This window comes from Cheilinus undulatus, linkage group 8, assembly GCF_018320785.1.
Source record: "Cheilinus undulatus linkage group 8, ASM1832078v1, whole genome shotgun sequence".
Lineage (NCBI taxonomy): Eukaryota > Metazoa > Chordata > Actinopteri > Labriformes > Labridae > Cheilinus > Cheilinus undulatus.
The window spans coordinates 26,070,093-26,085,364 of NC_054872.1; the positions used below are offsets into that span (position 1 = coordinate 26,070,093).

A 15,272-nucleotide genomic window follows, 5' to 3' on the forward strand; every position below is an offset into this window, starting at 1 on the left:
AGGTCACTCAGTTTATAAGGACGGCAGATTTACACGTGCCATTCTTTCCTTTTTTTGATGATAAATTCAACTGGACTCCAGGAGATGTTCAGTGCTGTGGAAATGTTTTTGTATCCACCCCCGACTTCTACTTTTTGATAACCTTTTCTCTGAGTTACTTGGAGTGTTCTTTTGTTTTCATGGTGTAATGGTAGCCAGGAATACTGATTAGCAAGTGACTAGACCTTCCAGAAACAGGTGTCTTTATACTATAATCACTTGAGACACATTCACTACACTCAGGTGATCCCCATTGCACTTATTGTGAGACGAATAGCATCAATTGGCTGGACCTCTCTTGAAAAGGTTGGTGAATATTTATGCAGGCACTTATTTTACCTGAAAAGGTTATGTTTAACTGACATTTCTTTGTATAACTTTGTTTTCACTTTGACATTACAGATTTTTTTGGTCAAAATTTATATCTTATTAATTATATTGACCATGACTTATTTATAAAATAAAAAAAAAAGGGGTAAAGCATCCTTGAGAGTGAATACTATTTGCATGCATTGTAAGACCAATGGTTTAAATAAAGGTTCTCTTTGTAGTCTAATTTATTATAAACTTAACTGATATTTTGTAAATCCATTGAAATGTAATAATTTTTGGCTGAAAAGTTGGGAAGAACCCCCTAGCATGGTATACAAAAATTGTTTGACCTCTGCAATTTGTGCAAATACAGCTAAAGCCTAAAAGAGGAAATTCAGAATATATATATATATATATATATATATATTTGTAAGATTTATTTTTGGGGCTTTTCATGCCTTTATTTGACAGAGGAAGGACAGTGGATAGATTCAGAAACAGGGAAGAGAGTAGGGAGAGACATGCGTCAGGGTCACAGGCCAGATTTGAACCCGGGCCACCCATGTACATGAGTAGCGCCTTAAACCAGTCGACCATCTGCGCTCCTAAATATATTCTATAAAATCAAATAATTGAGAAGAACTTTAAGAATGACTCAAATTTTGGGTGAGCAACATGAAAAATGTTATTAATGATTGTGTTATGTTCCTGACAATTAGTGTGCCCTCTGACATACAACAACCCATAAGTCCTAAAGTCATTGTTGTTAGCTTGACTTGAATAGAAACCTCGTCAATGCAGAGTTAAAGTGTTGTGTCCATTTCAGTAAACCAGAAAAAAGGATTAACAAAACTAGTCCTAGAAATTAACCTTGAGGTACTCCACAAGTAACAAATGGAAATAAGCCACCTGCTGATGTTCAGACAAGTGTAATAAACAGTATTTTTTGTGAACATCTTACAATTAAGGAAAAAAATGTTTATACCACTGGTACAAACTTTAAAGGGCAGTTTCACAAATGTGTAAAAGTTCAGTTCATGGGTTAAGCATCTAAATGAGGCTGACCTCTGATCAAGAGGGTTTTTTTTTGAACACACAGTTGCAGACCTTTCAAAAGCGATTGAACAAAAACAGTAAACCCACAGAGATGAAAGATGACAGCAGTGTATTACAGAGATAATGAATCAGGTCAACTTTATTGTGTTTACATTGAAACGACAGAAAGGTGTTTAACCACAGTATCAACTCATAGACAGTCTTCTACAGTCTGCCACTAATCTGATCTGCTTCTCCGTGTGACTCACTCGGCTTACATGAAACCTTTGTACACCAGGATAAACATGATAAGCGTAACAACTACTGAAACAAATACATTTCAAATGCAGAAAATAGGCATCTTTAAATTTTAAAACATTATCAAACACATCTTGAAAGAAAACTCTGTTTTACTAATTTTCTGTGGAATTAAAAATATCTTTCTTCATTGACATTAATCTTTATAAACTCCAACTATCTTTATGAATATTTTTTAATTACTCCAATTCATCTTTTGATGCTGGTAACATACCTAAATGCCTCCCGGCCCATCATTGCATTTTGAAGAAAACACCAACTACTAAAGAGGCTTTTTAATTATCTCCATGCAGAAAGCTCGGGAACTCAAGTAAACATTGTGGGGGAGAAAAACAAACAAACAAACAAACAAACAAAAAAGTGCATTCTTGTAATAGTAATTGTAACTTTTTAATTAGATAAAAACATTAGATTTTTTAAATCTAAAATGTATTGTAACTGTAGAAAATAAGAAGAGATATGCCCTGCTGAAGACAGTATTATTGTGTTTATTGTGAAATAATAAAATACATAATCTTTATCATATTTTGTTATATACTTAAAAAAAAACTGTAAGCTTGAAATCACGCATTATTATAGGGTTCATTCACGCAGGCAGGCAAGATGGTGGATTTCAAATATGGGCAAGAAAAAGACCGAGGACTGGCCCTTTAAAAACAGATGTTTAGATGGCATCTCTCTAACATCTCCAAGGAAACACTTCTTTAAATACTCCTAAGTCAAACTAAGACGTTTCATATATATCCAATGCAAAACTATTCCAGCTCTTTCAGCCTTAGAGGCACTTATGATCAACAATTTCAATAGCAATGGTGTGATCTCAGTAATAATCAGATGACTTTTGTCTGGTTAGGAGGATGAAACTTCAGTACCCAAACTTGAGATATGGAAGTTAGACTTCAAAGTGAAGAGTGCAACAATAAATGGAAAAGGCTTGAACAAAAACTGCCAAGACTGTTTTAAGACTTCTCCAGTATAATTGGCTAATACAGACTTATATAACTCCTGTTAAATTACATAAATATAACAGTCATATACCCGATATGTGTTTCAAATGCAAATATGTTCAAGGAATGTTTATTCATTAAATTTGGGAATGTGTTGAAATCCAAACAGTTTGGAGGGCAGAGATAAAGATAATTTCTTCTATAAATATTCCTTTAGAATCTGAAATGATATTGTTGCATTTACAGCCATTAAATCTCAAATTAAGAAACAAAGAATACAAATTCATAGTCGTCTTAATTCTTTAGGCAAGATAAATAATGCTATCAACTGGAAGAAAACGGTTGCACCTAATATAGGTGCATGGATTAAAAATATGGTCAACTGTATGCTGATGGAGAGAATAACATACATCCTGAAAAATAAGTTGGAAGTAATATGGAAATAATTTAAAGACTTTATGAAAAATGATAACCTAAGAGAGCTTCCACAGGAAAAACACAAAGAATGAGACATCATAAGAATTACAGTGATAAACACAAAAAAGAGCAGAAGTTTTTGTTCGAATGTAATATGTGGAATATATGTACAGGTCCTTATATGCATAGTGTGTTTGTAAAAAAAAAAAGTATATGTATTATCTTCTGACCTTATGATGTTATGTCTGAAATAGGGAGGGTTGGGTGTTGAATGTATTTTTTTGGTCTTGTGTTGGTTAATGTAAATAAAAACTACAATATACTGTCTCAATTCTATTATTGATGATGATATAAAAAATGAGAAAAACATTGTTAAAACATCGCACATTATTTTCTGATGTACTGCATCACTTTTGGATCAGGTTTTGCAGTTGGCCCGGACATTCATATACACCTTGTTAGCTGTGAAGAGATAAAAGAAAGACATGATAGCACAATGAAGATATCATGTGAGGGACATCAAAGATGAGTGGGTCAGTGTAGTTCTTGGTCATTAAATTTATGTACCTCAAACAGACGTTAAATAATGAAAAATGAGCAGTTATTTGATATTGTTTGAAAACAGAAAAATCTACACTGAAATCCAAGGTGAATTTTTACCTGGTCAAAAAACAACAACAAAAAAAACAACAACAAAAAAAAAACATATTAGCAGAAGTTTTAAATGAAAACCAAAGTGGCCAAATGTTTTGGTTAATATAGTTTAGTTTGATTTATTTTTGACATTTTAACATACAATTTAATTACACATTAGAATGGCAAGAAATACACATTAAGTTAGGACAATAAGTCTTGAAAAGTGTATTTGCACAGATGTGTCACTGGTGACACACTAAGTAAAAAGGGTTAAATACTTGTTTTGTCCTACTTGACAAAAATGTGACTGAAATTTCAGAGAAGGACCAAGACAGTTTATTTAAGTAAAAGCCCTCTTCAAAATTTTTATTGAATTAAAAAAAATGGGATAACCAATATAATACACTTAGCAGAGATGAAACATAAAGCAGAATGTTTCATAATAGAATAACATGTTTTAAATATCTTATTGATTTTTTATATTTTTATGATGAATGTTAATCTGAAAATTCTGTGCCTCAAAGCTATTCTTTATTACTGTTTAAGTGCATTTTTTACCTGCAGCAGGTCTTTTAAAAAGCTTTGTTCCTTTTGTTATTTGACTGTTTCAGACCAATCAGAGGGGGGTGTGATGGTGATGTCATCAGGAAGTTAAAGGTGCTGATCTGAGGGAGGCAGGTAAACATGGAGGCCTAATATAATGGTGCCAGAATGATGATGATAACAGTGGCTGTTGCTTTAACTAAAACTTGTCAGTCTGACTCTGGTAATTGATCAGGGGGAATTGATCTCATGAGTGAAAGCTAGAAAGAGTAGGAAAAACCAGAAGGGATTTTGATTTATTTAACTCAGGTTTTCTTAAAACCTTGACCATCTGTGGAGAAACATAAATATCACAGAGACATAAATCTCTTTTTAAAAAGCCACTAATGCTGATGAGTTTGTTTCAAAATGCATAAAAATGGCATCATTCTTCCTTCTTTTTTTTCTTTAGAAAGCCTGTCTGGCCAGTTGATGACAGTATCCTGTTTCAGGAAGTTAAAAAATTAGCTTTTCTCACCCCTGTGTTCTTGTTACTTTGCTTTTCTTTGAAAATAAGACAATTTTTAAATATTTGCCTCTTATTTCAACAATGAAAAAATTGCAGCATATTAAATTGAGTTTTTTCTGTCTTAGAATTAAAATCAAATAACCTCTCATTTTCATTGTTCAGTTTGAATCTCAAAGGTGTAAATCCAAAGACTGACCCAGGTGTGATTTAATTGAAAAAAAAAAAACTGCAAAAGGTCAAACAGTTTTGTTAATATAAACAAAACCATCTTGAAAGCATTAAACCTTTAAACAAACTCTCTGTGCATCATTATAAAATGGGTCCAAGAGGTCATGAGCAGATCTGGAAGGTCATCCAACCATCAGAGGATATGATGTCACACCAATCATGGCAGATATAAACACAACCAGAACGACCCACTTCAGCCCCATTGCCTCACCATTTTCTATCCTCTGACGCCGCAGGCTGGCACATCGGTAGGTGACAATGACAATGATAACAGTCAGCAACACATCGGCACAGATGATGCCTGCCATTGTCCCCGGCTCAATCCTATAGCAAGGCGCAGCGCTCTCTGGACAAAAAGAGACAGTCATTTAACAGTCAGACAGAAAACAAGAGTGGGATGCAGGATGCGAGCTCAGACGGAATGGAAAAATGGTGTCATCTGTGTTGGTTTTTCTCTTACATTTGTACATTTGTAAGAAGGTCAAAGTTGTGTGTTTGTTGTACATACCTGCTAGTGCCTCAGACAGGGCTTAAAGACAGAAAGGACACAAACATGAAAACATAAGCAGATTAGCTTTTTGATATTGGTGTCAAACTGCAACATCTCTGTTAATTTCCGCCAAGCAACATGATTGTGGTTTCTCTTTCCTGTGAAAGACCACTTAAATGTTTGAGTGCTGGGGGGGGCTCTACAATTGTGCTTACCACAGAAAAAAAAGAGGACAACACTGAAGAATTTGTTATATGTCATTGTCAAGGTTGTCACCTCAGTTTATGCTTTCTGCAAAAAAAAAAAAAACAAGACCAAAGCTGATTTGAATAACAACATTTAAGAGTGAAGAACTAAAGCCAGCAGGGATGGTTTTATGGTTTAACATTCTTATCATTTCATTTAACAGTGGCGCCAGATCATTTAAACTCGAGTCCTGAATGAAGAACTTATGCATCTGTTGGTCTGATTTTTGAAATCACAGTTAGCTTTAGCACTGAAGAAGCTACTTTCCTTGGAGTCAAAGGCATTTTCCAACAAGAGATAGGGAACAGAGATTCACAGCTGTGTACAACAGGCACACTTGCAATATTAGGCTTGTCTTCAGTCAAGAACACAAAACTGTATGTTGACATTCATAAGTTAAAGTTGGGTTGAAAAAGTTAATGAAAGTGAATATATTCTCATACCTGCTCTCCCTTGGCTGATGTGCCGTCTAGGTTCCAAGAGACAGTATGATAAAGGTTTCCGAGTTCTCACTTTTGAAAACTGACGTCTTACTTCCTGTGCTGGGTGGAAACTGCATGTCTAGTTTAGAGTCAATTCAGTGCAAGGTGGTTTTATAGTAACTGGCTGTATTTGGGTGTTTACTGATGGTATAATCCATTATAGAAATAAAGTCAGAATAAAACATGTAATTTTCCCTGAAAAGATTCTCTTGGAATTTATACACATTCAAAGACATCCAGCAGCATTTAATCTTTAAAGCAGGGGTGTCCAAACTGCAAATTCTAAAAATAAAATTCAATCATGGCTGCATAGAAAAGGAAGCTTGTGTTTCTTTCTTAATTCAGACATGTGGTAGTGCTGATATGTCATGTTTGTGAAACATTTTGATATCTTGATTCATAACAATCTGATGAATCAAGACAAGAGGATTACTAATTCAAATAGTAGCACTAGCAGTGAGCTGAAAGGGGAGAGACTCTGCATACAACAACTGTTTCCCGGGTACTTCACCAGTCAAAGCTTTGTGGGAGAGTGACAAAGAAAAAGCCACTGTTAATGAAAACATATTAAATCTCAACTAGAGTTCACCAAAAGGCATGTAGGAGACTTCATCAGAAAGTTCTTTGGTCTGTTAAGACCAAAATAGTGCACCAAACACTGCTCATCACCACAAACACAACATCTCCATTGTAAAGCACAGTGGTGGCAGCATTGTGCTGTGGGGATGCTTCTCGGCAGCCGGCCCCGGAGGGATTGTAAAGGCAGAGGGTACAATGAGTGCAGAAAAATAAAAAACAAGACTAGGTAAAAAACCTAGTGTATGGCTGACCGCAACTATGTGGGATGCCTGTTGAAATGCCTGACTGGCAGAGTGATTTTGTCATTATTGTTATTTTTTGAGCCAAATTTATTGTGACTACTTAAATATAGTTACATAGCTACATGCTGTCCTCTCTCTCTGTGTCTCTCTTAATAAAGCTCTTCTCTGTGTACATATGAAACACTACAGAGATGTGTCAGACTTCACTGATAGAGACAGACAGTGTCACTGGAGATTTAATTGTTTTTTGTCAGATATAAGTCTTTAATGGTAGTAATTTTATACTAACAATAAAACACTAACTGTTAATGAACTGTTTATTCTGAAATAAATAAAAACTGCAGCAGGTTTCATGAACATTTCTAATTCTCCTCAGACAGGTGTGTTAGGGTCTGTATATGTGTAAAATTAAGCTGAATTTCTACTTTAGTGTTCCTATTCTTTATTTTTATATCCATTAATTATTGATTAACAGCACATTTATCATATTCCCAGCAAATAAAGACATGTTAAACATTTAAGTATAGCGTTCTCTTAACAACACAGATGCAGAGATTTTAACATGATTTGTTCCCCAAAAACATACAGAATTAAGGGAATATTTACCAAGTATCTAGCGCACACCCCTGACTCACGTGGGCGACAGAGACACACAGCTGGAGCGCACACACACAGCGCTGATGTGCTGGTCCTCTGTGGTCAGAGAGGAGCTTTAAGAGGAGAAAGTTCTGCTGTTTATCCTCCAGTATTCTGAAACTTTTGACAATCTTATTCAGTTTGCAAGAGAACTATACCTTGTGAGAAGATTTATTTTATGGCAAGACAAAGACCTGAACCATACAGCTAAACCACAGAAATAGTTTGAGACAACAAGGTGAATGTTCTGGGGTGGCTGAGTCAAAGCCCTGACCTCCAATAGTCCAATAGAGAATTTGTGGCTGGACTTGAAAAGGGCTGTTCACGGCTGATCCCCATGAAACCTGACAGAGCTTGAGCTGTTTAGCAAAGAAGTAAAATTGCAGCGTCCAGATGTGCAATCCTGATTGAGATCTACACAGATCCACACAGACTCAGTGCTGTGATTGCAGGTGAAGATAACCCGACACACCAGACGGAAACGGGCAAATCCATCAGCTTTGCAAGGTAAAGCCAAAGGTGAATCTACCAAACACTGACCTGAAGGGGGTGATTTTTTTGTCAGAAAAATTCAAATTATATTGACCATGATCCATTTAGAGAATCAATAAAGGGTAAAACCTCCAAGGGAATGAATACTTTTTGGATTATCTGCATAAGGGCCCCAGTAAAAAAAAAAAAAAAAAAAAAAAAGTTGGGACAGCCCTGCTTTTGACACCGACACCAACAACTTTCTTACAAATTGTGCTTCTGTTGTCTCATCAAGAGACTGGATCATCTTCATGTCCAAAGATCATATGAAAAGAAGATTGTTATGTCCTCTGACTTTAAACCATAACATAAATTTAAGATTTAACACAAATACCTTGATGTTATGGTTTGTCATTAGTTTGATCAATGGTGGGCAGTATTATCTCTAAATAAGATTGATTTTGACTTAATGAACAGTAGATGGAGCTCTTAGTCTTCTATGGACAGCTTTCAATGCTTCTGAAACTGAAACTCTCCAGTGAATCAGTTTCACATCCCGTTAGTATGTTCAACAACAAATATCCGAACACTGAAGTCCACTCTCATCTATCATAAATCTGATCAAGCCATTTCATTTGATCAGTTTTTATATTCATTTTAACTTTTCCTCTGCATGGTTTATGCAATACTAGTCAAACATGCTGTCATATTTAGCAAATCTCCATCAAGCTAAGCTGGCAGTTGATATAAAATTCAGGTTGTTAAAGCCCTGGATCTGACTTTAATTTAAATTATTTGTGGCAAATATGATCAATAATACATGTAATATCTGAAAAAATAAGACATTTTGTTGAACTACTTACACATATACAGGATGAGATTGACAAAGAGATAGGATGTAACTTTGTTTCAAGCTCTGTAAAAGTGTTTCAGACTTTGTAATTTTGTATTGTATTTCCAGGCCACTGCAGTTAAGACTCATACATCATTCATACTAGAACATTTTTAAATGCTTGTTCATAGTCAAATGGGGCATGATGCTGGATCAATATTAGATTATGATAAAATTCAGGTTGTTAAAGCCCTGGATCTGACTTTAATTTAAATTATTTGTGGCAAATATGATCAATAATACATGTAATATCTGAAAAAATAAGACATTTTGTTGAACTACTTACACATATACAGGATGAGATTGACAAAGAGATAGGATGTACATGGCACAAAAAGTGACACAAACTGAATGTTCCCTTACAGTAGCTTTCATTTTTTCTTGTTTTTCTTGTTTTCTTGCAATGTTTAGGGAGTTGAAACGTAAATGTGTTTTTTTCCTCATATGAAAAAGCAAGAAATTTGAATCTTGGACAATACTGTTTGATCAAAGGTACATATCTTTAATAAATTGCAATGCAACTGCAAATATGGAAACTTCAGCTCAGTCCCATTACTAACTTACCCACCACCAAAATTACAAAGTTTGAAACACTTACAAAACTCAAAACATTTTTACAAAGTCTAATTCAAAATTAAAGTCTGAAAATTTCACAAAACTCAAAACAAATTTACAAAGTCTTATTCAGAATTAGAAAAAGTCAGAAACACTTTACAAAACTTGAAGCAAATTTACAAATCCAAATCAAATTTTCAACATCTGATTCAAAAGTACAGAGTCTGAAGCTATTACAAAACTTAAATTTTCGGTCACTTCCATGATTTTGTACATTCCTCTCTTTCCGTTTATAAATTTGTTTCAGAACTTGTACAGTGTTTTACAACTAGTACATTTTTCTCAGCTCATGTCAAAGTGATGCATGTTTTGTGATTTTTTTTTTGTTAAATTTTAAAATAAAATTTTAACGTTATTTTTTATTTTATATTGTTTGATGAAATGTAAAAATGTTTTTGTTAATGGTGTTTCACCTTTTTTTAAATTTATATTGGACATTTTGAACATTTGTAAATTGTAAACTTGTTTCGTCGTTTGTAAAAGTGTTTGGACAATGTAAAATATGTTTTATGAAATTTAAAAAATGTTTTAATTAATGTAACTTTGTTTCAAGCTCTGTAAAAGTGTTTCAGACTTTGTAATTTTGTATTGTATTTCCAGGCCACTGCAGTTAAGACTCATACATCATTCATACTAGAACATTTTTAAATGCTTGTTCATAGTCAAATGGGGCATGATGCTGGATCAATATTAGATTATGATATTAGACTGTTGTCTTAAATCTTGCCATAGCACTCAGTCTGAAGTGTACCTCAGAATAATTTCAGTTTGAAGGGTCATGTAGCCCCAGAACTTCACCCCACCCTCCATTCCACTCTACTCTGAGACATGAACAAGGGAAACATAAGAACAGGCCTACATTGAAGGGCTTGCCATGTGCTTCTGTACGCCATGTAGTACCAGTAAAACATACAAATTTATTGTAATTTTATTTTGATTTTTTTGTCTGTGGTAAGAAGCATTTTTTATGATACACAGTAAAATGATAAAAGAGGAAGTCAGTGATGCTAATTTGAGATATCTACACAGTGCAAATATATAAGGAAGTCACCGGGCCTATAAAGGCACAGCCCAGACCTCAGGGAGTCAGGGGTTTCTCCCCCCTCTTTTATATAATACAAAGCTCTATTTTGATGGTATTTTTTGCAATCTGGGCACTTTATTTGTGATAAAATCAAGTACATTTTTTTTCTTCTTCCTGCTTTCTTACAATGCAGACGCTTTGCTGCTTACTCCCTGCTTTGCTTACATTCTTTAGATGATATCTTTCTTATATTAGACTTAAAGTTGGACAGAAGGTCTCTGACTTTCTTAAATCACCGGAGACACACTTTTTGAAAGCCATAGGAGTTTTTTTTGCCATTTTTCAATGTTTTATGACCTCTGCAGTACTTGACCATGGCCTGTCAACAGCACAAGCCTGTACCACAGCACTTGGAAACACAGCTCAGCTAAGCTAATCAGCTTTAAGCTGCCTCCTCTATCTACAGACGACTACCACAAACTTCTACAGAAATTTGACGTGCTGGAAACTAAAATTCACCACCTAGAAGTTAATATGGAAGTAAACAGACAAGGTGGGAATGACACCACCTTACTATTGCCTCAAATCAGTGGACAGGAGCTGGCTAACACACGGCTAATACGCACAGACAAATCTACCATGAAACAGGTTGGCTCTGTTCTGTGTAATAAATCTACAAGTAGAAGTCCTCCCTGGAACCACCTTGGAGCAAAGCCAAAGAACAAATCATGTCTCTGGGTAACCGGAGGACGTTTTACATGCAGAGCACAGCGAGCTGAGATATGTGATGAGACCGGCTAGCCTGCACTCCCTCCCAGGCAAAGTGCCTCCTCAACCCCCGTATCTGGGAGGAAACAGCCATCGAAAGCTACTAAAGGAAGGATGAGCAACAAACCTCCAAAACAACTCCCTCCTCCCCTCCCATCCATAGTTTTATTAGTGAAACCAGAGTGAATCGGAGAGGAGGTGGAGTGGCAGTTTTATTCAAAACCTCTTTCCAATTTGAAAAATTATCTTTCAATAATTTTTCTACCTTTGAATATGTGGCTCTTCAGCTGAAGTCCTCCTCTCGAGCTGCATTACTAAATGTTAACAGGCCACCTACATACCGTGTAGACTTTTTTGATGGTTTTAATGAACTGCCGTCCATAATCTGTATTGAATATGACTGTATAATTATTGTTGGTGATTTTAACATCCATGTTGACAACCCCCAGGACAGAGGGGCTAAAGAACTGTACTGTACTCTTGACAGCTTTGGGCTGAGTCAGCTTTTTTCTTCCACAGCCACCCTGCCCTGTAGTTCAGTCAGTGAGCTGGTAGATAACTTTAATTCTAAAATGTTAAATGTTATTGACTCCATTGCTCCCATAAAGTTGAAGGTTGTCTCTAGCAAGAAAAGATTTCCATGGAGAAATGCCATGATGGTGAAAAATGAAAAAAAGAGAGTGCCGAAAAGCTGAACTCAAGTGGCGACAAACAAATCTCTAGATTCATTTTGACATCTATTAAGAGAAACTTCAATCTTATCATCTACAGCTGAGGAATGCAAGGCAGTCGTTCTTCTCAGACATAATCAACAGAAACAAAAACAATGCTTGAGCGTTGTTTTCTACTGTTGAGAGATTAACAACCCATGACACCATGACCATGACAGTCCACCTGAAGCCAATCCTTTACCTCACTCTGTTTCCACCCCACTGGGAGGGAGTAATCGGCGAATGCTGTGGTGGGGGGCCACATGGGGATGGATCCAGGAATTATTTAAAGGATTCTTCTCTGGGAGATAGGGCTAATGGCAGAGGTCTGCGCTCTCTTAGTGCTTTTCTAGTTTTCTTCATTTAAACAGAGAAATAACTGAGGTAGCTGTTTTTGGACCCAAGGTAGAATATCTAAAAGTCAGCTTGAAGCTCCAGTCACTTCAGTTAAAAACCTCAGACCAGGCCAGAAATCTGGGTGTTGTCATGGACTCAGACCTGAGTTTTAAAGACCACATAAAAACAATTACCAAGTCAGTTTATTATCACCTCAAGAATATTTCTAGGATTAAAGGACTAATGTTGCAGCAGGACCCTGAAAAACTTGTCCATGCATTTATCTTTAGTCGAGTTGACTACTATCACAGTATTTTCAGACAGCTACAGCTTCAAAATGCTGCTGCTCGAGTCCTCACTAAGACCAAGGGAGTGGAGCACATCACTCCTGTTCTGAGGTCTTTACACTGAGAATAGACTTCAAGATACTCCTGTTTGCTTATAAAGCACTGAATGGTTTAGACCCAAAGTACATCAGAGACCTTCTAGTCCAGTATGAACGATCCAGACTGTTTAGGTCGTCTGGTGCAGGTCTGCTCTGTGTCCCCAGAATCAGAACTAAACATTGTATTTTTCATTGTATTTTTATGTCCTGTGTGAAGCACTTTGAATTGCCTTGTTGCTGAAATGTGCTACACAAATAAACTTGCCTTGCCTTGCAACTGATAATTTGAAATGTGTGCCTCCAATTTGACTTACAGCCAAGATTATTGATCTTTTAAGGCTGAAATTTGGACTTTCTGTGTATCTCTTTTACCATTAGTTTAATGTAATACATTATTATTATTGACTTTGTTTTTTTTTTCTTTATTATTCACAAACACTCGAAATAGTCATTTTCAGTCACAGTTTGTGCAGTGATATGACACACTACTTAGCCTCTATTAACTACTGTTGTGTGTTTTATTTCTTTCTTTATAATCAAATGACCTCCCATTCATTGTTGTCTATTTTAAAAAGTGTGTCATCTTTCAGTTTAATTGCAAGTCCTACATTATTTATGGAAACATTTATATCTAGGGTTTCTGGTTTAAATGCTTTAATCATGATTAATCAAGGTCCATAATTTCACTTCATTTAAAAAAGCTCACAGACAGCTCAATGGACCAGTCAAAAGTCACCTGCACCTTGTTTTATCAAACATTTTCTTTCTTTCTTTTCAATCAATAACAAGCTCCTTTTTCTTTGATAATTTTCATGTCATAATCTTAGATCTACCTAAAGTGTCTTGTTTTCTTTCAATATAAAAGCAGGTCTGTATCCAAACAAGAAGCCTACCACACTTAGTTTAAAACAGATACAAAATGAAACACAGACAGATTAAATGCAAAACAATGAAATTGAAAAGTGCAACAAAAAGGGGGAGATTAATCATGATTAACCACAGAAGTTCAGAGAATTTTTATGATAAAAATGTGATTGTTAAACAGCCCATCTTTGTTAATTCGTGCCTTAATTATTACATTTAAAGAATAAGATATAAAGATATTTCTTAAAAAACCATTATTTGTTACACTTCACCAAAATCAGCTTTTTAAAATGTACTGTTTGCCTGTCTGATAGAAGTGTTAATTAAGAACAGTGAAATTAATCTGTATTAGGTTTCAGGGCATTAAATGAAGTTTAAATGCCACTGCATTAATTTGAAGGGGGGAATGTTTCCTTATTCTCTTTGACTTACTGATGAAATTAAATGAATGAAATTAAAAAGTCAGAGTTATTATAGATGTAATAAATGATAATAAATCACATACACTGACAATATGAGAAGGATTGGTAGATAAATGCATAATGAAATAGGTTAGAATGAACAGATGGACCCTGCTGTTCATTAAGAGCTTTTACACGCTGTGGTGAAAAATAATTTTAGCATTGTTTAGAAATATTAACATATTCTGAGTTAGAAGAATATATATATCTAACTTTTTCCTTGTCTCCATGATATTTTGTGTGACTTCTGGGTTTGACTTGCGGGGCCTTCTGTGAAGGTAGGTTTCCTAAGTATTAACAAAATGTTAATCTTGATTATTAGAGCAATTTGGAGACACAATTGTATAAACGCCATGAGTTACTGATCAAACAGGATAATGTTATTATTCTGCTGCCTTTAACTATCGAGGAATAAAAGGACAATAATGAAGAAGTGGCCTCAGATAATGTGCACAAGTATATTTAGCTAACTTTATTTGTTCTGTATCAGTACTTGCAGGATAATGAGGACAACCACGTTTTGTTACTGAAGGTAGGACACAGCCTTTTGTTCTTTAGAGCCAAGATTGTTAATGTTCAAAAACTCTAATTATTCAACAATCTAGTCCCTCTTTTAATGCACTTTTATAGTGATAGCCAAGAGTAATATGGTCACTTCTTCAGCTTAGTACATTTTAAATTCAGTCTTGATTTATGGAGGATCACATCCTAGATGCATTCAGACAGCGAACAGCATGTGTTAAACAACCACAGCTGTTAAAGGGATATTTCCGGATTTTTGAAGTTGGGTCATATGAGGAGCTTGGCATTAGCCTCCAGTGATTTTTGTGAAAGTTGATCCTGGTTATTATGAGTTCAGTGTGGCAAAGTGGCTATAGATGGGAACATTTTATTTGCGTGGTTTAAGAATTTTTATGTAAAAATTGGCCAAGAAAATATGTAGGCTCACCTGTATACTGTGTCAAAAATGTACAAAGCACTTCATTTCTCAAAAAAAAAAAAAAAAAAAAAAAACCTCTGTGTCAGGCACTAATTTACAATGCAGCTTTTGGCATTTTGTCTCCTTCCACCGAGTGATAACGATGTGC

The 15,272-nt window shown here is 35.2% G+C and overlaps 1 protein-coding gene across 1 annotated transcript; it reads right to left on the reverse strand.

The window, feature by feature from the left end:
- Positions 1-1,545: 1,545 nt before the first annotated feature.
- On the reverse strand, positions 1,546-6,216 carry hcst (hematopoietic cell signal transducer). The gene is made up of 5 exons (XM_041794019.1): positions 6,163-6,216; positions 5,689-5,764; positions 5,492-5,512; positions 5,195-5,329; positions 1,546-3,530 (listed from the first exon to the last, which is right to left on the reverse strand). Exons 2-5 carry the CDS (start codon positions 5,732-5,734, stop codon positions 3,487-3,489), a joined length of 246 nt encoding a protein of 81 aa, XP_041649953.1. The 5' UTR covers positions 5,735-5,764; positions 6,163-6,216; the 3' UTR covers positions 1,546-3,486.
- Between the last annotated feature and the right edge of the window lie 9,056 nt (positions 6,217-15,272).

Bases quoted from the DNA above. Each gene is read 5' to 3' on its own strand.
- hcst (XM_041794019.1), bottom strand. From the start codon at position 5,734: ATGACATATAACAAATTCTTCAGTGTTGTCCTCTTTTTTTTCTGTG. The intron at 5,513-5,688 runs GTAAGCACAATT...TCTGTCTTTAAG, and splicing joins TGTCCTCTTTTTTTTCTGTG to CCCTGTCTGAGGCACTAGCA. The intron at 3,531-5,194 runs GTGAGGCAATGG...ATCTCTTCACAG, and splicing joins GCGTCAGAGGATAGAAAATG to CTAACAAGGTGTATATGAAT.